At 39.3% G+C, this 25617-nt stretch overlaps 3 protein-coding genes across 6 annotated transcripts in view; 2 read left to right on the plus strand and 1 right to left on the minus strand.

Moving 5' to 3' along the window:
• CPE (carboxypeptidase E) overlaps nt 1-25617 on the minus strand; it is a 125104-nt gene that overhangs the window by 79004 nt on the left and 20483 nt on the right. The gene's annotated exons all lie outside the window — the stretch shown is intronic.
• LOC121930498 (kelch-like protein 2) lies at nt 199-10630 on the plus strand. Of its 2 annotated transcripts, XM_042466897.1 has the most exons (7): nt 200-696; nt 835-1032; nt 3101-3202; nt 5052-5180; nt 6375-6515; nt 6961-7104; nt 7816-10630. In XM_042466897.1, exons 1-7 carry the CDS (start codon nt 531-533, stop codon nt 7842-7844), a joined length of 909 nt encoding a protein of 302 aa, XP_042322831.1. In that variant the 5' UTR covers nt 200-530; the 3' UTR covers nt 7845-10630. The 2 variants fall into 2 exon arrangements, with proteins under 2 accessions (XP_042322832.1, XP_042322831.1); XM_042466898.1 differs by lacking the exon at nt 3101-3202 and having other exon boundaries at nt 199-696.
• On the plus strand, nt 13345-25114 carry MSMO1 (methylsterol monooxygenase 1). Of its 3 annotated transcripts, XM_042466900.1 has the most exons (7): nt 13444-13490; nt 14301-14357; nt 15709-16019; nt 18212-18360; nt 19359-19485; nt 20774-20928; nt 24160-25114. In XM_042466900.1, the coding sequence occupies exons 3-7, from the start codon at nt 15765-15767 to the stop codon at nt 24365-24367; spliced, it is 894 nt and encodes a 297-aa protein (XP_042322834.1). In that variant the 5' UTR covers nt 13444-13490; nt 14301-14357; nt 15709-15764; the 3' UTR covers nt 24368-25114. The 3 variants fall into 3 exon arrangements, with proteins under 3 accessions (XP_042322833.1, XP_042322834.1, XP_042322835.1); XM_042466899.1 differs by lacking the exon at nt 14301-14357 and having other exon boundaries at nt 13345-13490; XM_042466901.1 differs by lacking the exon at nt 13444-13490 and having other exon boundaries at nt 14337-14361.

Here is a 25617-nt window from a genome sequence, read left to right on the forward strand (position 1 = left end):
AGAAAGGGAGGGGGAGCCAGTGAAGGGATGCCAACACAGGAGAGATGTGGTCAGAGCGGTGGGTGGAAGTGATAATGCGTGCAGCTGAACGCTGAACAGAGATTAAAGGACGGAGGTGAGAACGAGGAAGCCCAGCCAGGAGGACGTTACAGTAATCAAGTTGTGAGATCACTAGGGCGTGGACCAGGATCTTGGCAGTAGAGGCGGAGAGATATGGTCGGATTTTGGCAATATTGTACAAAAAGAATCTACAAGCCTTGACTGTGGTCTGGATCTGAGGGATGTTTCCCAAGAAGTTCTTCTGTCACCTTTACCCTCTTGTGAGGTGACAGGTCAGTGGCATGGCTGCTGTATGTTCACATCTGGAGCTAGGTGTTTATGCTTGACTTAAGCCACTTATGCCCTTGACATTTGAAAGTAGTGAGAGATACGGCATTTTTGAGACTTGGAATGACACCTGCCCTATGGTTTCTTAATCATGTTGGTTGCTCTTTTAAAAGAGAATAATTGCTCAGTTGTTGGTAGCATTAATGCAAATAAGCAATTGGGTTAATTACTGGTTGTTTCTTCCTTTGAAGCTGATGGTAGTGGTTGGAGGACAAGCACCGAAAGCTATCCGCAGTGTAGAATGTTACGATTTTAAAGAAGAACGTTGGCACCAAGTAGCTGAGCTGCCTTCCAGAAGATGCAGAGCAGGTAGCTTCATGTCTTCTCACACTGGTGTTGTTGGAAGCTGGATTGGCATACCTAATGCATGAATTTAAAGAGCAAATGGCTCCACGGCTATAATATTTTGAAATGTCATTTGTAGAGATAGTATGTTTTTCCTTTCAGGAGTGGTATATATGAGTGGCCTTATCTTTGCTGTTGGTGGATTCAATGGTTCCTTGAGGGTCCGCACAGTGGATTCATATGATCCAGTGAAGAACCAGTGGACAAGTGTTGCTAATATGCAAGATAGAAGAAGCACTTTGGGAGCTGCAGTATTAAATGGACTTCTGTATGCTGTGGGAGGATTTGATGGAAGCACAGGTATATAATCTTTCCTTAATACTGTATTGAACATTTGGAGTTTTTTCTTTGAGGAAGGTCTTTCTTGTTCCCCTTTTATCCTGAAACACATTAGGAAGTCAGCTTTTTTGGAAAAGAATGAATGAATGAATGAATGAATGAATCTTTATTTGTATACCGCTATTCCAATGATCACAGCGGTTTACAATCAGTTAAAATAAGATACAGCAAATCCAATAAGAGAAATCCCCCAACATTAAACAATAAAATACAACAATAAAAATATCCATCATTCAATCACCTTTAAAACCATTAAAACTAATAACAGCAATAACCCCAAAGACATCCATTACATTACAATTACAACAGCATAAAGGAGAAGAGTGGAATTAAGGGACATGGGGGAAAGCAAGGCGGAAAAAATGAGTCTTTAGGTTTTTTCTAAAAGACTCTAGGGAGGGGGCTGAGCGGAGCTCAACAGGGAGAGAGTTCCAAACCTGCGGGGCCGAAGCAGAAAAAGCCCTATGTGCAGACATCACATATCTCGTGTCAGGAACACTCAAAAGCTGTTTCCCACCCGACCGGAGAGTGCGGGGCGGATTGTATGGGGAGAGGCGGTCCTCCAAGTACCCTGGGCCCAAGCCATTTAGGGCTTTATAGGTTATAACCAACACCTTGTATTGCGCCCGGAAGCCAATTGGCAGCCAGTGTAGGTCCTCCAGTACCGGTGTTATATGACTGGCTCTGGAGGTACCCGTAACCAGTCTAGCCGCCATGTTCTGAACCAATTGAAGCTTCCGAGTTTGGTACAAGGGTTGCCCCATGTAGAGCGCATTACAGAAATCGAGTCGAGAGGTTACCAGTGCATGTACCACTGTTTCAAGGTCCCCCCGGCCCAGGTAGGGTCGCAGCTGGCGTATCAGCCGAAGCTGATAACAGGCGCCTCTGACTGTCGCATCCACCTGAGAGGTTAAGTGGAGCAACGAGTCCAGAAGCACCCCCCAGACTGCACACACTAAAAAAAAATGGCCACCCACTGAAATTTGATCACTTTCTTAAATCCACAACAACTGTGATGGCGAACCTATGGCACGCATGTCAAAGATGACACATGACACCATTTCGCTGGCACACGGTGGGGGAGGAAGAGGCACGCACCTGTTCTTCCTCCCTTCTGACCCTTCCCAGGCTCCAGCCGCCTCTTTAGAGGCAGCTGAAGGCCAGGAACAGTGCAGGGAGAGGAGGAGGAAGAGGCTCACACCTGTTCCTCCTTTCCAACCCTTCCTGGCCTTCAGCCGCCTCTTCGGAGGCAACTGAAGGCCGGGAATGGTGCAGGGAGAGGAGGAGGAAGAGGCTCACACCTGGTCCTCCTTTCCAACCCTTCCTGGCCTTCAGCCACTTCTTCAGAGGCAACTGAAGGCCAGGAACAGCAGAGCGGCACCCTCCCCGGCCTTCAATTGTCACTTTGGAGGCAGCTGGAGCCCGGGGACAGCAGGGAGTGAGGATGAAGAGAAAGAGGCATGTGCCTGTTGTTCTTCTTCCCCCTGCCCCCCTCCCCCGGGCCTTCAGCTGTCTCTGGAAAGCAGCTGAAAACCTGGGAGGGGTGAGGGAAGAAATCATGCCTTGGAAGTCCCATCCCCAGAGGGCAAAATTCCCACCCCCAAGGACAGAAGTCCTTGAAGCACTGAGTAACATCTGATGCCGAAGGACCTTTTAGTTTGGGCACTTGGCCCCTAAAAGATTTGCCATCACTGCACAATATAAAAGATTCAGAGTTTGTATTATATTGAAAGTTGTTTTTTTTTTTCTATCACCTTTGCACTGGGCTCCTTTTTCATCCCTGAATTTTCAACTAGTTGTAAAAAAATCCATCCAGCTTTTCATCATGTATCAAATACATTCTAGGTGATTTCTTATGTTTGTGCACACAATATTTCAAATAAGACCTGCAATTTAAAGTATCTCTGTCGGTAAATAATGTTTTTTTAGTCCATGAACGGAAATATGTTAGAATTCCCATGGATTTTTCATAGAAAAGTAAGACAAAGCATTTGCATATTTCCTAGCTTTCTATTCTGCTTTATTACAGGGTTATCCTCAGTAGAAGCTTATAATATGAAGACTAATGAATGGTTTCATGTGACTCCAATGAATACAAGAAGAAGTAGTGTTGGTGTAGGTGTAGTTGGAGGTGAAGTCTCTTTGGACTATTCTGAGTTTGCTATCTATATGACATGTTTTTCACAGCCTAACAAATGAACTGTATTCATAGGAAACATTTTCATACAGCTAATAATTTGCTGACTGCAGAGTGCAACTCCATCTTCACAGAATTAGGCTCAGGAGTACCCTCTGCTGGGTTATCTATGAATTTATTTTCATGTTCACCTTAGTTTTTGCTTGTGACAATAAATAACTGGAATGTTACTGCCTGATATAGTAGCAAACCAATGTGGTCCAGTTTTATAGAATTTAAATGGTTTGTTGTTGTTGTTAACAGCCTTCCAGGTGATCTCAGCTCATAGCGACCTTGTGGATGAGACATCTCCAAGACTTCCTATCCCCCACTATTCTGCTTAGTTCCTGTAGATTCATACTTGTAACCTTAATAGAGTCCATCCATCTAGCATACAGTCTGCCTCTCTTTCTACTTCCTTTTCCTAGCATTATTATTGTCTTTTCTAAAAAGTCATGTATTCTCACAACGTGCCCAAAATATGACAGCCTCAGTTTGATCATCTTGACTTCCAACGAGATTTCAGGCTTGATCTGTGTTAGGACCCAATTGTTTGCTTTTTGGCTGTCCACAATATCCTTAACACTCTTCTCCAGCGTCACATCTCAAATGAATTTATTTTCTTTTTATCCATTTTCTTAACTGTCCAGCTCTCACATCCATCCATACATGATTATAGGGAATACAATTGCCTGTAAGATTCCAACTTTTATGTTTAGTTGTATATCTTTGCTCTTTAGGATCTTTTCTAGTTCTTTCATAGGTGTCCTTCCCATTCTCAGTCTTTTGATTTCTTTCTAATTTCTTTAGATCATGTAAATGGTACATTTCACTAAATTACTTCTCAGGCTATCAAATACTTCCTTATAAACTTGATTAAAATTACCCCCCAAAAAGGGGAAAAAAGAAATGTTTACTACATTGAAATGATGGCCTATAACCAAGTATTAATCCCAGCTAAAAGACCCAGAGCCAGCGTGGTATGGTAGTTTGAGCGCTGGACTGGGACTCTGGAGACCAAGGTTTGAATGTCTGCTCAGCTCTAGAAACCTACAGAGCAACCTTAGGCAAGTCATATGCTTTCAACTTTAGAGGAAGTCAAGGTAAACCCCCTCTGAACAAATCTTGGCAAGAAAATGATAGGTTAGCCTTATGGTCCCCATAAGTCAGAAACGACTTGAAGGCACACAAAAACAAAAAGAATAGCCCCATTGAATCAATCGAAATTTGGTAAAAGAATCTTTATATAAATTACACTGATTTAATTGACCCACACTAGCTGGCATAAACAATGGCTAATAATTTAAGTTGTATATACCACTCTACAAGGGGTGGGGGTGCACACACAAGCACATGTATTTTCTAATCATCTGTCAATGTATGGCAACACCATCAATTTTATAGGGTTGTCTTAAGCGAGGAATACTCAGAGGTCATCTACAGGGAATAGAAGACATTTATTCCAAGACATGACAACACTTGCTAAAGGAGGAAAATTGAAAATAAAAAAATTCTACCTCTGTTGAATATTGATTGGCAGAAAACATAAAATACTGCTGTGTATGGTAAATAGTATTGTGACTGTTCAGTGATGTGAGAGTAAATCAAATTACATTGCTGCCTTAATTAATGTAGTTAAGAACATCAGCTTTCTTATTGAACCCACTTAAATAATCTTCACATATAAATGTTTCTGCACTTTAATCCTCCTTGCTGTTTACAGAAGAGGCATAATGTGACAATCTTCCTATGTGTGTTAGGTATGTTGATGCATAGATACGTATTTTCTTAATTATATTTTTAGGTATGTTGTATGCTGTTGGTGGCTATGATGGTGCATCACGTCAGTGCCTTAGTACAGTGGAATGCTATAATTGTAATTCAGATGTATGGACCTATGTTGCAGAAATGAGCACGAGACGTAGCGGAGCAGGTGAGCAAGCAAATGAGAACTTTTTTGAAACTATTTCATGGAAAAATACAAATGCATTAATACTTCACATCTTGGTGAAACACCAGAGGTTGAGTATCCCTTATCTGGAAATCAGAAATACTCTGAAATATTACAAAATCCAAAATTGTTCACATGGGTGACTGAGATGGTGATACCTTTGCTTTCTGATTGTTCAGTTACACTAATTCTGCTTCATGCACAAAATTATTTAAAACATTTTGTATAAAATTACTTGTGTGTATAAAGTGCACATAAAACGTACCTCATTATGAATATGAAGATACTCCAAAATCCTAGAAAGTCCAAAATCAAAAACACTTGTGCTTCCAAGCATTTCAGATAAGGGATACTCAGCCTGTATGCATGCTGTGTCCGTTTTGTACTGGTTGCTGCAGGACATCTATGACATCCAAGTAATCTAGCCCAAATTATATCACTTGTATCCAAAATGGACCCTAGATTCACCATAAGGAACATAAAATAAGTTAACACATATAGTGATCACATTAAAGGGAAAAAAAAGTCTGGCTTTTCACCTTGTAAGACTTAAAATGTAGTCAGACTGAGCTCTTATTTTATATATGTAACCACTCCCCCTACACGTTTTACTGTATGCACATAATTTTGAAAGCAAGAAGTAATTGCCTCTACTTGAATGTGTGAGACCACTGATCCAGATTAAACTTAAAATCAAGACTTTCACTTTAGGACCAAGGAAATCTCATTACTTTCCTGGAAGCAAGAAAGGGCAGCTGAGCAGATATGCAAGTTAAAGTTCTGCTGCCGCCATAAGTGGAATTTCTGAAGCAGAACTCTGAGTACATAAGCTATGTATGGGATGGGATGAATTCTGACAGAATAGGTGGCTTTTTAAAGTTCATATAAAATGTTGTAGTACCTCATAGTATTTGTGTCCTGTGAAATGTAGCAAACGATGCTACTTTTTAGTCTTACATCATGTAATGGCTATGAGTCAATTAGAAAACAGGAAATTGCTGATTCAGAACCTCAACTGCCTAACTCATTAGTTGGCCTTTAACAGGCCAGATACACTGGGAACTTCACTAATACATCCTCAAGGAGATGATAAAGAAAACCTGTTCTTACCTTTCAGAGATTTTGTAAGGATTACCCTTGCTGAATGTTAATTAATTTTGCATTTTCTCCTTGCAGGAGTTGGTGTCTTAAACAACTTATTGTATGCAGTAGGAGGTCACGATGGCCCTTTAGTTAGAAAAAGTGTTGAAGTGTATGATCCTGCCATTAATACATGGACGCAGATTGCAGATATGAACATGTGTAGGAGAAATGCAGGTAAATATCACAACTGAAAAGGAACCTCTAATATAGTGTTTAAAAAGGAGACAGTGCCAGCCCAGTGGAAGGCATTGTCTGATAAACTGACTCCCCTTCAGCGTATTGCTGTACCTGAGCAGGTCTGTGGTCTGAATTCTGAGGAACTGAGCATGACTTTTACACCCACAGTTAAGCTATTCTCATCTGAGTAACAACTAAATAGCAAAGGATACAATCAGAATGCTGCATTTTTGGATACTGAAAAACCACTAGCCCACTTCCAGCTCTGATGGAAATATGTACATGTTCCTCCCAGCAGATGAGTAACACTGCACTTACTGAGTCATAAGCCAGTAACTCAGAAAGGCTTAATATCTCTTGTTTTTGGCAGTCTTCTGGCAATAAATGCTGTCTGGATAGCTAAGAAAACAAGCAATAACACTATATTTCTGTTTTGTATTAGGAGTTTGTGCTGTGAATGGGCTCTTATATGTCATTGGAGGAGATGATGGTTCCTGTAACTTGGCCACAGTGGAATATTATAACCCAACAACAGATAAGTGGACAGTTGTATCTTCATGTATGAGTACAGGAAGGAGCTATGCAGGTAATAAAAATAACATTTGTAAGAGTCTGCTCTCCTTTTCTAAGGCTAATAAAGGGGAAGGTGACTTATTTATGCTCCCTAAGTGACTGTAACACATGCATAGGCCTACAGTGTTTTTTCAGACAGATAGATTAAAACTGGTATTAAGCACAGTGGCTATACACAATGGGAGGAAGATTGTATATGAAATTATTAAACCACATAATTTTTTACTTTTACTTATATTTACATTGGAATCTCCTCATCAGATTAAGTGTGCTGTACAATGGTTAATATGTCATTTCTTAAAGAGAAACAGCAAGTGACCCTGTTACAAATAAGTTTAGCTTTTTGTGTAACAGTGCCATATTACTGACTGCTAACAGGTTTAGTTTAAAAGAAAATTAAACAGATATTAAACAATATAATGTAAGATGATCAGTTTAAATAATTTGCAGGAATGTGGCAGTACCGTTCACTTCTCAAGTTGCTGTCTTAGCATTTAGCATGTTCACCCTTCATTTCATAGGAGTAGTCTGGATAGCAATCTACTCCTTTTAGCTTCCTTTTGCAGTATGGGGACAGTTCACTGTACCTTACAGAATTGCTATAAACAAGTTAATGTCTACAGTGTATCCTGAGCAGACGTGCTTAGTAATGCTATGACAACTATAGAAATGTTTTATTGAATAAGAGTTCAAGTCTTGCTCCTATCTCTCCTTCTCTCTTTAGGTGTCACTGTTATTGATAAACCATTGTGAGCTGGAACAAATATTTTTTCACTTTGATTATGCTCTAGACGCGAGCTTGAACAAGTGGTCTTGAAGCAATTGAGCATCAAAGCACTTCTCAGCTTGTAGCTGCAAACTGAGTTATGTTGGAAGATGTGATCTGCTACAATTAAGGCTGAAAATGAAGATTATTCCAGGTTGAAGCAATGTGTAGCATTATTTGATATTAAACTGCATCTGACTGAGATGTAGCAAAGTTGTATGGACCACAATTTTTATTTGCTTGATTTCTGGACATAACCTTTCTTAAGGACCAATCATGTCTCATGGTTGACTGTTGTTTTTTTTAAAGTGAAAGATAAAGTAGTGTGTTCTGGTGAAAATGAACTTGTCTGTTTTGCAAAGAAAGAGAGAAATATACATGAACTGCAGGATTTTGGCAGGGATACTGCTTATTTATTTCATTGATATCCCATCATTCCAGTAGAAAAATAGGATGCAAGGTAGCTAACAGTAATACTAAGAACAAAACCACTGAAATTACCACAATAAACTGTAAACATTAAAACAATTCTAAAGGCCAGTTTGAAGAAATGTGTCTGCACAGTTCAAGAGAAGGAGCTGATTATAAGGAGAGGGGCATCCCATAGACTAGGAGCAACACTAGAGAAAGTCCATCCCCACCTGCCTGTCAAGTAGATCCCCAGGCTGACAGTATTCTCAGGAGGGACACCCCTAAAGATAAACATCTAGATAGATTCACAACAAGGCAGGTTGCCTCTTAGCCAGGCCTCAAGTAGTTTAGGACTTTATATGTTAAACCAAAACCTTGACTTGGGTCCAGAAAGCAATTTCCAAACAGTGCTGAATTTTCAGTACTGGGGTAATATAATCTAATAGTCACTTAGCAATTTAGTTGCCACTCTTTGCACCAACAGAAGCTTCCAGACACACTGTGCAGAGGTAACCTCATGTAAAGAGGATCACAGTAGTCAAAACAGGATGGATAAATGTTGACATGAAATGTACAGAGGAAAGATCTGAAGTGAGGCACTTCTTGGCACTGCTACCATTTTCAGAGTCCAAGGACTCCCAGGCTATAAACCTGACCTTTACAGGGGAAACATAGTCCATTCCAAATCACATTGAATCCCAATACTAGAACCACCCTTTTTACTGACCAGCAGTACCTCTGTCTTGTCAGGGCTTAATTTCAGCTTCTTAATACCCAGATAGCCCGTTACCAAATCCATCCAGCATTCAAAGATATTTGCTTGCTTGGTGTTTTAGGTGGCAAGAAGCAATAATACTGGATGTCATTCCTAAGCTCTGAATGTTTTTTTTCCAATGGCTTCATAGATAACTGAATAGCATGTTATCAGCAGTGTGGGTGGGGACAACACAGACCTCTAAGGGACATCATATGCTAAATGCCAATACATTAAACAGTAAGACCACTTTCTAGGTATAGACTGACAAGAAGGTTAATAAAATACAGTGCCTCCCATGGTGAATCCAGGCTTAACAGGATATCATAGTCAATAATATTAAAAGCCACCAAGTGGTGTAAGAGAACAAATAGGGCCATATTTTTCACATCTGCTACCCAGTATAAATAATCTGTCAATGGAACCTAAGCAATCTCAGTCCCATTGTCAGCTAAAAGCCCAATTGTTGTCCAGAAATGCCTGACACTGCAGTGCCACAACCTTATCAATCACTAGCCAAGAATGATACAACCAAAACTATTGTTGGCCAGAATAACTGGATCAAATGTAGGTTTCTTTTAATAGTCTTATTATTGTGTCCTCTAAACAAGCAGAGACAACATCCTGCAAGGAAGTATTACCTTCCTTAACCATGACAACTATACCACCTTGGCATATTTAATCAGCCAGGAGGGGCAACAATTGAGTAAACAAGTGGGAGCCTTCAGTGATCCAGACATACTGTCCTCACCTTCAAGATCTAAAAACTGAAAGGAATCCTATATAATGTGACAAGCCGTTGTCAAGGTTATATCAACCTGACTTGCCTCATTGTCAGAGACTTCAGGTAAACCTAGCCACTAACTGCAAAACATACAGCAAGCCACTAACAGCTCTAGCACTCTGGGGAAGAAAGCCTTGCACAGTTTGGGAAACTATCACTAATCTGTACTGTACAGGCAGAACGGTGACACTGAATTCCAGCTTAGTTCTAAAACCCAATTTAGTATTGAAATTCAAAACAACATATTGAATTCCAGCTTAATGCTATGAGCTGGCATGAGAACTTGGGGGCTTTTCTAAATCATCACTGGTTATATTACTATTGTGTGCATATTTAAGTGTGTGTAAGTACCTTTATACTTTTTCGGAACTTGATTGATACTATTTATAATTGGATGGTACTCCCAAGTATGCCTGTACTATGTTGTAAAACAGAGTGTATATTTTGATATACCAATGCTTTAAACCTAATAAATGCCACAGAAAATTTAATGCCAAAATGTTTTTAACTTACGTATTGGTGATCCTTACTTGCTACTATCTCCTTTGTTATGTTTTGATGTATCTGACTTTGTTTTGGGGTTAATATTTGGCATGGATTTAAATGCAGGTTTATAATGAATGTATGAAGCTCTGTTTTACTTGCATGGCATTTAAAACTATTCCTGTGTAATTCTAGCTGCTATGAAAGACTATGTACTGTATGTGAATATGTTTGTAAGTACAAAATAAAAATCAGTTAATTCCTGGATGCTTTAAATATGACCAAAACCATTGTCAGTTTGACCTGTTTACTTTAATAAAACTTTGCATATTTGTTTTTCATACAGTTTCAGACCTCTCATTAATATCTATTATTTACTCTTACTAATGGTAATAGTAATAAATAAATAAGATTACTCTTTGGCCAGCTGAATCATAGCTATTTCTTTGAATATGGGCTAGATGCAGTGATTCCCAAACGCTTGCTTTCCAGATGTTTAGGACTTCAGCTCCCAGAATCTCAGACCTTTGGCCAAGATTGCTGAGGCTTCTGGCAGCTGAAGTCCAAAACATCAAGAGGACCAGAGTTTGAGGATCACTGAGAAACTAGTTACATTTTGCCAAGAGAAAAGATTGAGGTGTCACATGCTGGCCGTTTCTGCATTTTTCATTATAAGTGGCCAGCCATGTGTTTTGGTTTCCTCACAGACAGATCATAGTGGGATCTGTCATGGTTCAACATATAAAGATTCTGTTTTGCTACCTTATCTAATAGCTGTGGATAACTAACTTCTGTATCAGTTTAATCGATTTTTAAATGCTTTGTTAAAGGACAGCTGCCACTTTACTAGTAATGCATTTCATGGCTTGAGCACTTGTTGAACTAGTAATTCTTTCCTGAAGTAGGCTGAGGACATTACTGCATTACTAGTAAGTTCAAAATACAAAATAGGTTGCACTCAACTCAGCAGAAGGGAGAGGAGAGGAGAACAATATTGCTCTTTCCAGTAGGCTTGGGCAAAGTCAAACTGCTGCAGCTGTGTGTGTTTCTTCATTAACAACTGCTATCTTATCTACACTGATGTTGCTTTGGATAGCAATGGGAAATGCCCTCTGGAGAAACTTGCCAAGAAAAGCCCATAATGACAACCTTAGGATTGTCATAAGTGAGAAACGAAGGCATACAACGGCAACACAACGCAATTCCAAATCTATGCAGTAGATAATTGTGCTATATTGACATAACAGGAGACAGAAAGAAAGGATATTTGTGTGGGAAGGTGAACTTTGAAGATAGAATATCCTAGAGAAAATAGGGCAGATGAATAATGAAGAGTAACATGAGTATTGGTGGTAACTAGACTCAGCAGCCAAACTAGCAAACTATTGTTGAAAGCTATCGCTTAGATCCAGTAAAACATCCATGGGAGAAAACTACAGTGGTACCCCGGGTTACGAAATTAATTCGTTCCGCGGCGCCGTTCGTAACCCGAAAAGCCTTCGTAAGCCGAATTGCCATAGGCGCTAATGGGGAAAAGCCGCGATTTCGTGTGAAATAGCGCCGAAAAGCACCAAAAAATTTTTCGTAACCCGAAAAAACGTTCGTAACCCGGAACAGTTTTTTTAAATGGATTTTTTTCGTAACCCGGAAATTTCGTAACGCGGCGCATTCGTATCCCGGGGTACCACTGTACTAGCAGTAGGCAAGTAAACATTTCTGTACCATTTATGGCTGCTACCACATATGACATGCAACAGTTGCTTTGATTGTAAGTACCTGCATGGCAGAAGGTTGGACCAGATGGCCCTTGTGATCTCTTCCAACTCTAATTCTATGAATAGTCTGACACTGTTTGATTTGACCTAGGAGGCAATCAGGTTGCCTGAATTCCCTAAAACTGATTCTCTACCTTTGGTCCTCCAGATGTTTTGGACTTTAGCTCCCATAATTCTTAAGCTTGTTGGGGCTTCTGGTTGCTTAAATCCAAATCACCTGGAGGACCAAAGTTTGAGAACCACTGCTTTAAAGGAACCATATATGAATATGAAGTGGTTTGCCATGGCCTTCTTGTGAGGTTGAGAGCATGTGACTTGCCCAAGATCATCCAAACAATTTCATGGCTGAGCAGGGAATCGAACTCTGGTCTCCAGAGTCTTACTTGGAGGCATTTTCTGCCCTGTTCAGTATGGCCTCATCATGTGAATAAAAGTGCACAAGGAGTCCTGTCACATCTTCAGCTCAAGCAAATTTGTTGCAGAATGCGCAATTGTGGTCTACAGCCCACTTCCATCAGATGCATGGTGTGTCTTACGCGGGACATTTTGTGTGCACAGAGAAAACATGGTTATGAGTAGGACCCTCTTAATGGTTAAACCAAGATGACACACAGATGTTGTTTTTGCTTTCAAGAGGTTTAAGAGCTTTCAAAATGGAAACATGATTGGATTGTGTTAAAAATATATTCTACTAGCTGATGAAGCTGATCTGATGCTAAATGCATCAGGTAGTTCTGGGAACTGTAGTTTATTGTGCCACCAGAGCAAACTACAGTTCCCAGGATTCCATAGTAGCATTGAATTATGGCACTTAAAGCGGTGTGAAACCAGATTATTTCTGCAGTGCAAATGCAGCCCAGAGTTGTAGTCCAGCGCTCAAACCACTTCACCATGCTGGCCCTAACTATATATAGTTATATAGATAATGTATATTATACAGCTATGTAACCATATATAGAGTTATATATAGTTGGGTATCTTATATCTTTTTATAGATGTTTATAGGTACTGTATAGATATATAGATGTAGATCTGTCATTTTTTAACTCTCAAGGGTGCTTCACAAAGAAAGACTAGGCCTCTGGTTTCCGTGGCAACCTCCTGGCCTCTGGCGGCCGCCTCTTCGCCCCACCTCTCCTTCTTGACGTCATGCGACCGGAGTCCCCTCCCATTGGCTGCCCGCCGCAGTCTGCCTATCCTCACTCCATCGCTTCGTCCAATGGGAAGCGGCGGACATCGCTGAGCTCTGCGTCGGGCGCACGCCTGACAGTGACGTAGGCTCGCGCCGGAGCCAATGGCGACGGCCGAGGCGTTCTTGGGCGGCCAATAGGAAGAGAGTATTTGAGAGGTCGGCGGGGCGCAGGCCTCCGTTTGTTGTGGTCCTCCTCCGCTGAGGGAGAAGGAGAAGACGAAGGAGCACGGACAGGTGAGTGGAGGCGAGGCGCTATGCGGGGCGAGCCAGGTCTGTCCGGGGCTGCACTGTCGAATTAACCCGGTTTGAGACCTCTTTCGTTTTCATGACTCCATGCTGCGGGATTCTGGGAAATGTTGTGGCAGCAGAGCCTGTGTATGTCTCTCTGTGTGTGTATGAGATATGGGATAAGAGAGAGAGAGATGGGGCAAGTGTGTGTGTGTACATGAGATATGGGATAATATATATATATAGAGAGAGAGAGAGAAATATAGATTGGATATGTGTGTGTATCTGTGTGTGTGTATAGATATAGATATATAGATGAGATGGGATAAGAGATAGATGGGGTAAAAGTGTGTGTGTGTGTGATATGGGATAAGATACATACATAGACAGAAAAAGATAAATGATGTGTGTGTGTCTATGTGCCAGGCAGCCCCCCATGATAGCTTTGCTTTAGGATCAGCACAAGTCAGAAATGAGTGAAGGCATACAACCGCAACCACAGTCCCCATAAGGCAATAGGGATTCTTTCTGTCACAAATAAAGTTCTGAACATGCAAAAGGGAAGCTCGCACTGGGAAATGTGCTGCTCTTTATTAAGCCTGTTTCAAGAGGTCTCTTTATTAAGCCTGTTTCAAGAGCAAGTCAGTGTCCTCATGATAGTATTAAGAGCCATAGATATTGTGGCCTTTGTTCTTTTGCCTTTGTTTTTCAGACAGGCCCTGATAGGGCTTTCCCACCCGTTTTATTCCTTTTCCGTCGCACAGAACTGGGTTTTCATGCTAAAAACTAACATCAAGGTTTTACTTTTGCCCACAGGAGTTTTTCAGAGAGGCGTTGTCCTTTTGTGGACAGTTCTAACTCGCAACAAGTACTGTATGTAGGTGTACCTTGCTCTTGCTAATTACTGTCAGTTGCTGTTACCATCATTATTTTAATACCTGTTCTCAAGGTACTTAAAGTAGTAGTTCATTGCTCCATCCTACACCAATTGTTCTTGTAAACATTACACAAAGTAGGTTAAACTGAACATTGGCCAATGACTTTAAACTAATTTACTGAATTGTATGGTTGAGCAGGCATTTGAAGCAGGGTTTTTCTGGTCCTGTTTAAGCACTTTTTAACATACTGCAGCATTCCATCTTAAGTCTTAAGGATGTTTATTAGGTAATAAATGCCTTGCCACTCATGTGTCTTGATGTCATTTACTTGTTAGTAAATATGGTGGAGGCTGTGCTTGTAAAATAGCATGTTCTGTACATTTCCTTCGGAAAGAATTGCATAGCATTGGACCAATATCCTACACAGTGGGCCCACACAGACAAGCCAAAATAAAACTGCTTTGGGACACTTTGGAGGTATGCTTTTTAAATGATGCATCCTTAGAGGCCAGAAGCTGTGCCAAAGCTGTGCTCCCGTACTTTGTTAGCAGAGTATAAACTTAGGCCGCTATGGTTAGGCTTGGTCTCATAGTTGCAGCTGACTGCGCAAAGGTGTCAGGGCCTTGAGTTTACCTGTTGTGCAATGTTTAATTAAAAACTCTATCCACCAAGTCAGGCGTGTCTGAGAGGGCTGCGTATGTGCAGATCCAAAAAGGATCGCCTGCACTAGGCACCACACTTACAGACTTAGAAACACTTATAGACTTTGCAGAAAGCACACCCAGTCATTTGTCCTTTCATACTAGCACAACAGGATTCCAGTCTTAGTACTATCCCCCTGGATTCCTATCATTTGTTGGTATTTGTTTAGGTGGAAAGAGATCTATTTCCTACTTTTCAGCCATAGTTGTATGCAAGGTAGTTCACAAAAAAGTAAAAGCAAATTAGAGCAACTCAAAAGTAATTTTAAAAACAGTTAACTCCACTGCCACAACATTCTTGTTTCATAGCAGCACTACTATGCAGCAGAGGGGAAACTATTATAGTCCTGTGCTTGTTTAAATTCTCATTGTATTTTTTCACAATAATATCAGTTAGGTGCATACTGTACCAGCTTATCTTTGGATATGTAATGAAAAAGTAGCAAGGCTCACCCATTTCTTTCTTAGCAGACCTGGTTTCAGGTAGTGCCTGATTATTGTTTATGTTAAGCTGTGAAAAAGCTTACTGCACACTTAGTTGTCTAGTATGTGCTATCTGAAACATCCCTGGTGTACATTGCATGCTGCTGGTCAATGTCTCTTTTTATGTCCTGCTGATTGTCAATAATTTCTGACATTTTGCAGATCTGTTGATGAAATCCTGTAGTGAAGCTGCTAGCGTGATGTATTAAAGCTGAACGATGGCAACTAACGAAAGTGCTGGCATATTGAATTCTGCCTACTTGGCTGTAGAATATATAGACTCTTTCTTGCCTGAGAATCCACTGCAACAGCCATTTAAAAATGCTTGGATCTATATGCTGAGTAACTACACAAAATTCCAGATTGCAACCTGGGGATCACTTCTCATTCATGAACTTTCCTATTTCTTACTATGTTTGCCTGGATTTGTTTTTCAGTTTATACCTTACATGAAAAAGTATAAAATACAACAGGTAAGATGGAATTTTGGTTTGTGAGACTTTTCAGTCCTAAGTATCTCCCTGACCCTAGTCAGTGGGCTTAGCCATTCAGCTCCCTAGTCTACAAGTAAGAGCCATGAGGCCCGTCAGATATTGTTGAAAACTCTCAGTTGGCTATACTGACATGGACTGTTGGAACCTGCAGACCAGTAACATCTGGAGAGCTGTATGAGTGCCACCCTTGCCTTGGCTTATGAATTCTGCCCTTTTCTACTATCTAGCATAAGTAGGGTTGCCAACTTAAAAGGTCTTAGAGCAGTTGCTTTGCTGTTGTTCAAAGTCTAAAAATCATTTCCTCCAGTTTAACACCATTCTTGTTTCTTATATTTTGATGAATGTGGGGTATCTTTTTATTAAAAATAATTGGGGCAGTGATTTATATTTGGGCATTGCTGATCTGGCTGTTAATATTGAAGGACATACATTTCTGAGCCTCTGTCTTGGAAGCTTTAATTCAGGGGGGGGGGGGGACTGCAAACAAACCAGGGGTCATTTTTCCTTTCTCTTCCAACCGGCAGGCTACAACTGGCTTTTTTTTTTTTTCAGTGCAGTGCACTGAAGGGATATCTCTTCTAGTTGCCATCTCTGTCAGGCTTTTTTCCCTCCTTTTTTGGTGGCATGAGGAAAACAAACTGTTGGCTTTTTAGTTGGTTTGGGGGCAAAAAGCCCCCCCCCCCCAAATCAGCCTGAAAAAAACAGGGGGGATATGAGAGCTTTGAGGGGTGCCATTGGCCATGCTTAAGGACCCCACAGGCCACATTTTGACCAACCATGGCTTAAATGAATATTATGTAATAGTCTGATTTTTTTCCCTTTCCTAACTGATCTCAGCAAAGTAGAATATCTGAAGATGTTTGCTTAGTATTAATTATATGCTGTATTGCTAGCTGTTGTTTATCTGCCAAGTTCCCCGCCAGGGTCAGAAGTAATGTTTAAAAAGTTACATTTCAGCCCTAATGCTATCAACAATCCCTGTTGAACAGAAGCTTTGAAGCAATTAAATCAAAACCCCTGTATGTACATCATCATCATCATCATCATCATCATCTTACCTGCCTCTCTGGATGGATTGAGGTAGAGGACAACAACAATTAACATACAAACAACATCAGTTAAAACATATTAGTTAAAGCACACATCAATTTAAAAGGACAAATAAGTTGTTATTTGTGTTAAAACAATCCACATCTAAAATTTGTCATTTAAAATTCACAGTTCACAAAAATTCACTTTGTGAAAACGGAGGGCCAACTGTATAATGCTTTGTTTAATGTAACACCACCCATGAAATGTAGTCCGAGCCAAGAGGAGTGCCCACCCTTACTCCCTGAGCATAGGCAAGTTGTGCATAACAATATGACAGACCAAACATTAATGTCTAGTGTTCCAGTGATGTCTTTCTATAGTATCTACTGAAAGGGACCATCTTTTTAAGGAATTAAAGGGTTTTCTGTTATTCTGTATAGAATACTGTATTGCCCTAGCCCTAGTGTTCCCTTTTGAACTACTTGCTTCAGACTCTAAAAGTGTAAATAACTTAAGCCCTCTGTGCCATAATAGCTTCCTCCTCACTTGAAAAAGCAGTGAGATTGCATTTGTAACTTTGGTTCAATACAGGAATCTTAAACATCTGGCAAATCTTAAATGCTCTCCCTTGGTTGCCAGAGGCAGATTCACCCAGGCCCACAAATCTGTGTATTCCAATCTTCATTCCTTCAAACCAAAAAATGCTAAATTAGAAATCTGGTACTACCGGTATGTATTAACAGACTGAGTAACTGATACTGAGATTCATATCTGAAATGAATTTAAACTGATAATTCCACTTGGCAGTTAACTAATTTTCTACCACCCCAGCTGAGTTTCACCAACCAATAGTTTTATTTTCTCCTGGCAAATCTTCATTGTTGGAAAATATTTGGTAGAAGTGATTGAAACAATAAAACTGCTGTTTATTACCTTTCAACGGCACTTTCAGAATATTGAACTGATAGCTTATTTGGTTTTATGGGAGCTATAATCCAACATCTGGAGATCCAAGTTGGGAAAAAAATTGGTTTAAATTAAGGGTTGACTGTTCTCCTCTTAATACTGCAGTTGATATCTAGTATATTATATTTTTACATGTTAAATACAGATAATTTACCTACTTTTTGTGATTACAGGATAAGCCAGAAACATGGGAAAGACAGTGGAAATGTTTCAAAACGCTTATGTTCAATCACTTTTGTATTCAGCTGCCTCTAATATGTGGCACCTATTATTTCACAGAATATTTTAATATTCCTTATGATTGGGAAACCATGCCAAAATGGTAAGTACATGAGTTTAGTCATATTAACAGCATCAAGTAGTTAGACTGTACATTCTCTGTTTTTCATAGTTTCAAACTGAACTTTCTCTAGGGCCCTAAACATGAACTTCTTATTGCAAGCTGCAAAGTTTCATTTGTTTCTAGCAACCTTACAAGAAACAAGTGGAAGTTTTAATTACTGCATACCCTAGCAAATAGAATTCAGCTTTGTCCAGCTTTTAAAATAGATTTCTATTGCATTTGAAACATTCTTAGGAGAAGAGTAGCAATGAACCCACCCCTTCACCAGCTTTGACTGTATTTTTCTGATATATTAAGGTTTTTTAAGCCACGTCACAGGTTGCAACCCAACAACCTTATTTATTAAAAATATTTCTCAGGCTGCATTGAAGGGTAAAATCTCTTTGAAAGCTAAGTCAACAAACATTAAAATAATAAAAACAAAATGATTATAAAATCAAGCTAACAAAAATGCAGTTATTACAGTTACAAAATGTTATCTGTTCCATGTGGGCCTAGCTTGTTCTCTAGATGTATGCTTTATCCACTATCTGTTTTTTTTTTTAAATTAATGAAGATTGTAGCAATAGAGATTTGGGTGGTTTTATGCATGAAGTGAACAGAAACCTATGTACTGGGTGTTTGAAATACAATCTTATGTGTGATACAATTAATTTGTTGTATCTGAAGCAACTCTTGCCCAGACTGAGTTGCAAAGGGCAATAAATTTGCCTTAAGCAATATTTTTCTGTCTTCATTAACTTTTTTTTAAACAAGTTCAAAAGTGCTATATATCTCATTGTTGCAAAGTTCCTATTTTTTGCTGATTCTTTGTGTATTTCTGCCCTTGCAAACAAATGCTAATTCTTCAAGGTAATACAGTTCTGGTCTTGTTGCTAGAACAAGAATCATAAAGGAAAAATGGGTTCTGGAAGGAGAAGTTACAGTTTCTTGCAGTTCTGTCTTTCCTCAACAAATAATACATTTTTCATTCAAAGGTATGTGCTGCTTGCTCAGTGTTTGGGATGTGCTGTGATTGAAGATACCTGGCATTATTTTTTGCATAGACTCCTGCATCACAAGAGGATATATAAGTACATCCACAAAGTGCATCATGAGTTTGTTGTATGTATTTTCTTATATTCATAGAAAATATTGTTAATGTTTAGTGCTGTGGACATATAAATATACTAGGCATAGGTTATTTTGGAAATATTACAGACTGGCACGTTTGGAAGTTTGTTTCGTCAGTTTATAGCAAAGTGATTGCCCACACTTACAAATTACAGTGATAAAACTCTATGAAAGATGGACACAAAGTACAAAATAAGTTTATATATATCTTATAAGTAACTATCTACACAGAAGAATATCTCTTCTTGCACATTAGTCGTAACTTAAAAACAAATATAGAAATCATTTCAGATAGTTAACTTAAAAATGATCTCTGATTCTCATTATCCATGTTAAGCAAATGGCCTAACTGGCTCAGACTATTTTCCACCAGCCTTCTGTTCTGAACTCTCAATAGCACTGATTCTTCAGCATCTCAGTTAGAGATTATTACCTTTACTTGCTGAGACCTTTTAAGTAGAGATGCCAGAAGTTGGACCTGGGATCTTCTGCATGCAAAGCATGTGTTCTTTCATAGAAGTGTATTCTTTCCCTAAGAATTCCAGAGTGCATTGGATAACTTCCATAATTGATACTGTAAAGCTTTTTTTATAATTCAGAGCTGGCATTTGTTAATACAATGGGCCCTCCACATTTGCTGGGGTTATGGGCGCAAAACCTCTGTGAAATGGGAAAAACTGCAAAATAGGTTATTTTGGAATAAAATAAGCCACTTTGTTTTAACCTGAGAGAACACCTCTCTAGGAATCTCGAGGTCCTCCAGCACAACTTCTGGTAAACATTGACCATACAGTCACATTGGAGTCTAGAGATTCCTAGTGAGAACATATTAACCAAATCCATGAATAATCAAATCTACAAAAGTGAAAGCCTAAAATGTGGAAGGCCGACTGTATTTTTTATAGAGTTTATAAATTAGGGGTTCAAACAGCTTCTTTTCCATGACTTGCAAAAGTGATGCAGAAAACTTCACTTTTTAAGTATATCATGTATGCAGTGAGTTATCTCAGTTCTAATATTTTCTGGGATTGCTTAATTTTGTTTTCTAAATCTGAAAATAATCATATCTGTATATTGCCAGTTGATTTTATAATATTCCAAGAGCAATCTGGAATATTATCAAATCCTGTTTCATAGGAAAAACAAGACTGAATAAATTCAATTTAGCTCCATCTCTAAATGTGAAAGAACTCTGTGAGAAGAGCTGAGTCATATATGTTTGTATGTGATATGGCATGTAGTGATATGGTGTATTAACTGTTTCTCCCTTTCTCCTTAGGCTCCATTTGGTATGCAAGCTGAATATGCACATCCCCTAGAAACCCTTATCCTTGGGGCTGGATTTTTCATTGGAATAATGGTGTTTTGTAATCATGTCATTCTTCTCTGGGCATGGGTAATTTGCCGCTTGATGGAGACCATTGATGTCCACAGGTAGTCTCATTTTGTTGTGCAATGATTCTCTTTTGTCAGACTCAGAATTATACAGGTTTCTAGTAATGTCTCATAAGATCCTCACCATAGTTATAACAAGTTAGATTATGCTTAAGAAGTCCTTTTAAGTACTACCATTACATTTCTTAAAGTCTGAATTTAGGTTGGAATCACTATTCTTATGTGGTAGTAAGGGCCAAAACAGACTGGCAATAAGTGCCGGCTTGGGGGCAGTGTGAGGGCATGACATTCAGATGAAGCAGCTCCCAAGCTGGCGTCACAATTCCTGTTTGACCAGATGATGGGCAGCATTGTGATGCTTTGCCGGTGCAGTGTTTATACACTGCAGGAGTGTGGCGAAGCTGTGGCAGTGGCTAAAAGGGCACCCTTTTGCTGTCTTAAAAAGACTGGCATTTTGCTGCCCCTTTTTGAGCTGGGAAATAGCTGGATCAGGGCTGCAGCGTGCAGTTGCCACGGCCCTGATCCGGCAATCAAAGGGGCAGTGTGACACTGCCTGTTTAGGGCAGTCTGTCTTGGCCCTGGGTTTTATTGCAGTTAATACTTACATATGAGTAAAAGTCCTTAGGTTTGTACTGCACAATTTGTTGTTTGTTGTTAGCTGTTCTCAAGTCAGTTCTGACTCATGGCAACCCTGTGGATCAGATATCACCAAGAATCCCTATCTTCCACTTCCTTACCTAGATCCTGCAAGCCCTTACTCATAACCCCCTTGATTGAATCTATCCATCTGGTTCATGGTCTTCCTCTCTTTCTTCTACTCTCTATCTTTCCTAGCATTATTGATTTTTCTAGTGATCTGTGCCTTCTCATTACGTGACCAAAGTGCAATGGTCTCGATCATCTTTGCTTCCAAGGAGAGTACTGGGCTTAACTGTTCAAGAACCCATTTGTTTGTCATCTTGGCTTTTCATGGTATCCTAAGTACTCTTTTGCAGCACCACATTTCAAATGAGTTGATTTTCTTTCCTTCATGTCCAGATCTTGCATCAGTGCATGGTAATTGGGAACACAATGGCCTGGATGATTCTGTCTCTAGTACTCCATTATATGTCTTTGGTCTTCAGTATCTTTTCCAGTTCTTTCATAGCTGCCCTTCCCATTCCTAATCTTCTTATTTCTTGACTGCAGTCTCCATTCTGGTCAATGTTAGATCCTAAATAGGGAATTCTTTAACTATTTCACTTTAACTACTTCAATTTCAAGTTGTGTATTTCTTCTGTGGTCATTTATGTTCAGCATCAGACCTGCCTTTGCACTTTCATCTTTGAGCTTCATCTTTGACTTTTCATATTTGACTATTGTATTGCACAATAGTTCTTTAAAATATCATTCAGTTCTGTCTTTTAAGAGATTTTGAAAAATAAATGCCATCTAAATAATCTGATAATCAAACCTACGGTTATACAGTGCACCCTTGCTTTATGCAGGGAATCCGTTCCAGGCTCCCCGGCGTAAAGCAAATTCCACGCATGCTTGAGCCCCATTTAAATGAATGGGGCTCATGCACGTGGTGGCACAGCGGCACGCACACCCTGAGCATGCACCCCATTAATCCCTATGGGACGCGCCTCTCTGCACGTCCCCACATGGCTTTCTTGTATGCTAAAAGCTGTGTAAAGCACACCTGCGTATGATGCGCGCACACTGTATTCCACTCTGAGAAGTTTAGAAGGAAGTGAAATCTTTTTCAGGTAAAATAACTAGGACATGAAAGTATTTAATTATGACTGACAAATATGATGACCAAAGCACTTGGCACACCTTCTACCCACGCAATAAAATATAGTGGCATTCAAATGGTAAGATCTTCTTACCACATTTCCCAAGTGTTACTTGTAATTATTCTAGAGCTCTGATCATATGAAGAGGAGTTACTGTTCCATAAAACAATAGTGTATTGATCACATGAAGGTGATAAATGAGATGCAGTAATAATACTCAAGCAAAAGGCAAAGTTAGCTCACTTCTCTTCAACTGATCAAAGAAATCCTTTGTTAGAGCTGCTTCTCGCTAAGGTTCCTAGCAGACCAATATCCTGGGCGGGAATACAGGTGATTCAATTCCATTCAGATTGAGTTCAAAGAATCTGATTTTTTTCTGATCTGTAAGAAGTTGTCTTTGTTCCAAAAAGTGCTGACACTTTCTCAGGCAACGGGGAGGGAGAAGGAGAAGAAATCACATCATCCTAACAAAAGAAAATTCATTAGGCATTCTAAGATGGAAACATTCTTATATATCTTATCTTCTGATGACCTTGCAAAACCTGCTGGAAAAACTAGCTTTTGAAAGCCTGTTTCTTTGGGTTTTTTTTATTATTATTATTGCAACAGGCCTGTTTGAATAATTAATAAATGACCAGTTATTATGTTATGCATTCCTTAAGCCCATAAAACACATGTATAAATTGAATGTGAGGGCTGTCAGTCCTTGCCAAATCTTATGGATAATCCTGGCCTCTATATTGTTGAAAACCCTAAGTAATTTTAAATGGTTAAGCTCAAATGTATGGTACTCAAAATAGATTAAAAGAACTCACAAAGAAGTTAAAGGGACCTGATGTCATCTCTTCACTCCTGCCCTAGGTCATCACTTCACTTCTTTCTCTAAAATATTCACATGATCGTCTTGGAGCAACTCTCCTTCCCTAACAGGCTTTATTTCTATTGACTTCAGCAATATGTTATTCAGTTGCATAGTCTTTCAGATTCAGAAAATTATTTAATACAGAAACAGATATCTTGGATTGCAGTGCTATATTCACACATGCACATGTACAGGCCTGGTTGAATAACTAGTAAATTTCCAGTTACTGTGTTATGCATCTTTGAAGTTTATAAAAACACATGAGAATGTAACACCTGCCTCTCTTGCCAAATCTTATGGACAGTCAGTCCTCTGCACTATATGAAAAGCCTAAATATTTTTAAATGGTTAAGTTTAAATGTATGAAACTCAAAATTCATGGACTGTGCCCTAAGGACTACACTGAATTCAGTGGAACTTGCTTTAGAGGAGATGTGTCTAACATTAAATAGTAAAACTTGTTTGTTGTTAACTGCCCTCAAGCCAACCTTGAGTCATGGCAACCCTGTGGGTGAGACATCACCAAGACCGCCTAGCCTTCACTTTGCTGCTTCTATACTAGTTAAAAGAAATGTAGGAAGTGCTTTTCTATCTATACTGAAACTTGTTCCACTTTTGTTCCTGTAGTGGCTACGACATTCCTCTGAATCCTTTGCATTTGGTACCCTTCTATGCTGGGGCTCGCTTTCACGATTTCCACCATATGAACTTCATTGGCAACTATTCTTCGACCTTCACATGGTGGGATAAACTCTTTGGTACAGACTCTCAGTACAATTCTTACACAGAGAAAGTGAAGAAACAGGAGCATGTGACAGAAAAAAAGACTAAATAAACATTTTGCTAGAAGCAGAAGGGAGAACGACACAGATGCAAACGGCTGCCTTGTGCTTTTGGTTAAATCTGAAAGGTCTAACATACATCACAGGCTAAAGCAGAATGCTGCTTTTAACGGAAGACTAAGAGCAAGCTGCTGAATCTTGGCTCTGTAGTAGATAAAACCATTAATAGCTGCATCTTCTTAATGGGAATACATTTTCTATTTTATACATAAGTACAGAATATATTTAAATAAAAGTAATAATAAAATGAAAGTGATACGTTTGAAGATTTGTAAGAGACGTTGTCTTGATTAGAGCTGAATAGCCTTGATATAAATCTTTTGGATATAGATGTGCTAAAATTTGTAACTGGTTTTACCAGTTTTCTAAACCATGAAGAATTGCATAAAACTTGATTGGGAACAAAAATACCGTACTGTTGCACAGCTTAATTTAAAAGCCTTTCCCAGCCAGAGATCAAAAGTTTTTTAGATTTGAAAGAAGAAGCATTTTTCCATAATCTACTGGGAGAAATCTTTTTATTTGATTTTACCTGTTTTATTAGTATATTTAGTGTTACATATACCTGTTTGCAAACTACTGAATTGTTGCTATATTTTGCACTTGTGGTTGACAAAGAAATGTAAAGATGGCCTGATTTAGTTAGGCTTACATGCACCAAATAAAACTATGTTGGGATGCAATCTGTATTTCTTTGTTCTTAAAACTGTCAAAAAATAAAGATTCCATTTTGTGATTAATTCTTCCACATATAGTTTTGTCGATAGATGTTGATGGAGTCTAAAGTAAGTTCCATTTGAATAGTAACATCACTGCCTCTTTAAGGGTAGCAGACACCATTTTCTCAAGTAAAGAATAATTCATTACAGCTTAAACCCACATGGTTACATCTTTCATTAGCTTTAGACAGTCATAGGGGGCAAGAATTAAAAGAGCATTTGGATGGACACAATACTGCAGTCATCAAGTGATTGCAGTATTGTGTCCAGCTGAAACTGATACCAAACAATTGAGCAGATGAAACAGTGGATATCTCAGTTTGACTTGCCACAATAACATACAAATTGTTGTGCGATGATTTATTTATCTTCAATGTGTTTAGCAAAATGATCACAGCAGACCTCTGAATGATCCAGGCCTCCATTTACAAGAATAGGTATTAACCAACTGACCACTCTCGAACAGCTCCAGCGGATGGCTACTTGAGGATGCAATGAAAGTAGCAAAGTCAGTGCTTGTTTTC

Source organism: Sceloporus undulatus, chromosome 5 (assembly GCF_019175285.1).
Source record: "Sceloporus undulatus isolate JIND9_A2432 ecotype Alabama chromosome 5, SceUnd_v1.1, whole genome shotgun sequence".
In the NCBI taxonomy this organism is placed as follows: domain Eukaryota; kingdom Metazoa; phylum Chordata; class Lepidosauria; order Squamata; family Phrynosomatidae; genus Sceloporus; species Sceloporus undulatus.

Excerpts from the sequence above, each read along its gene's own strand:
- LOC121930498 (XM_042466897.1), top strand. The coding sequence starts at position 531 with ATGCAAATAAGCAATTGGGTTAATTACTGGTTGTTTCTTCCTTTGAAG. Across the intron at positions 697-834 it reads TTCCAGAAGATGCAGAGCAG|GAGTGGTATATATGAGTGGC; the intron begins GTAGCTTCATGT and ends TTTTCCTTTCAG. Across the intron at positions 7,105-7,815 it reads TACAGGAAGGAGCTATGCAG|GTGTCACTGTTATTGATAAA; the intron begins GTAATAAAAATA and ends TTCTCTCTTTAG.
- MSMO1 (XM_042466899.1), top strand. The coding sequence starts at position 15,765 with ATGGCAACTAACGAAAGTGCTGGCATATTGAATTCTGCCTACTTGGCT. Across the intron at positions 18,361-19,358 it reads TGGGAAACCATGCCAAAATG|GTATGTGCTGCTTGCTCAGT; the intron begins GTAAGTACATGA and ends TTTCATTCAAAG. Across the intron at positions 19,486-20,773 it reads AAGTGCATCATGAGTTTGTT|GCTCCATTTGGTATGCAAGC; the intron begins GTATGTATTTTC and ends CTTTCTCCTTAG.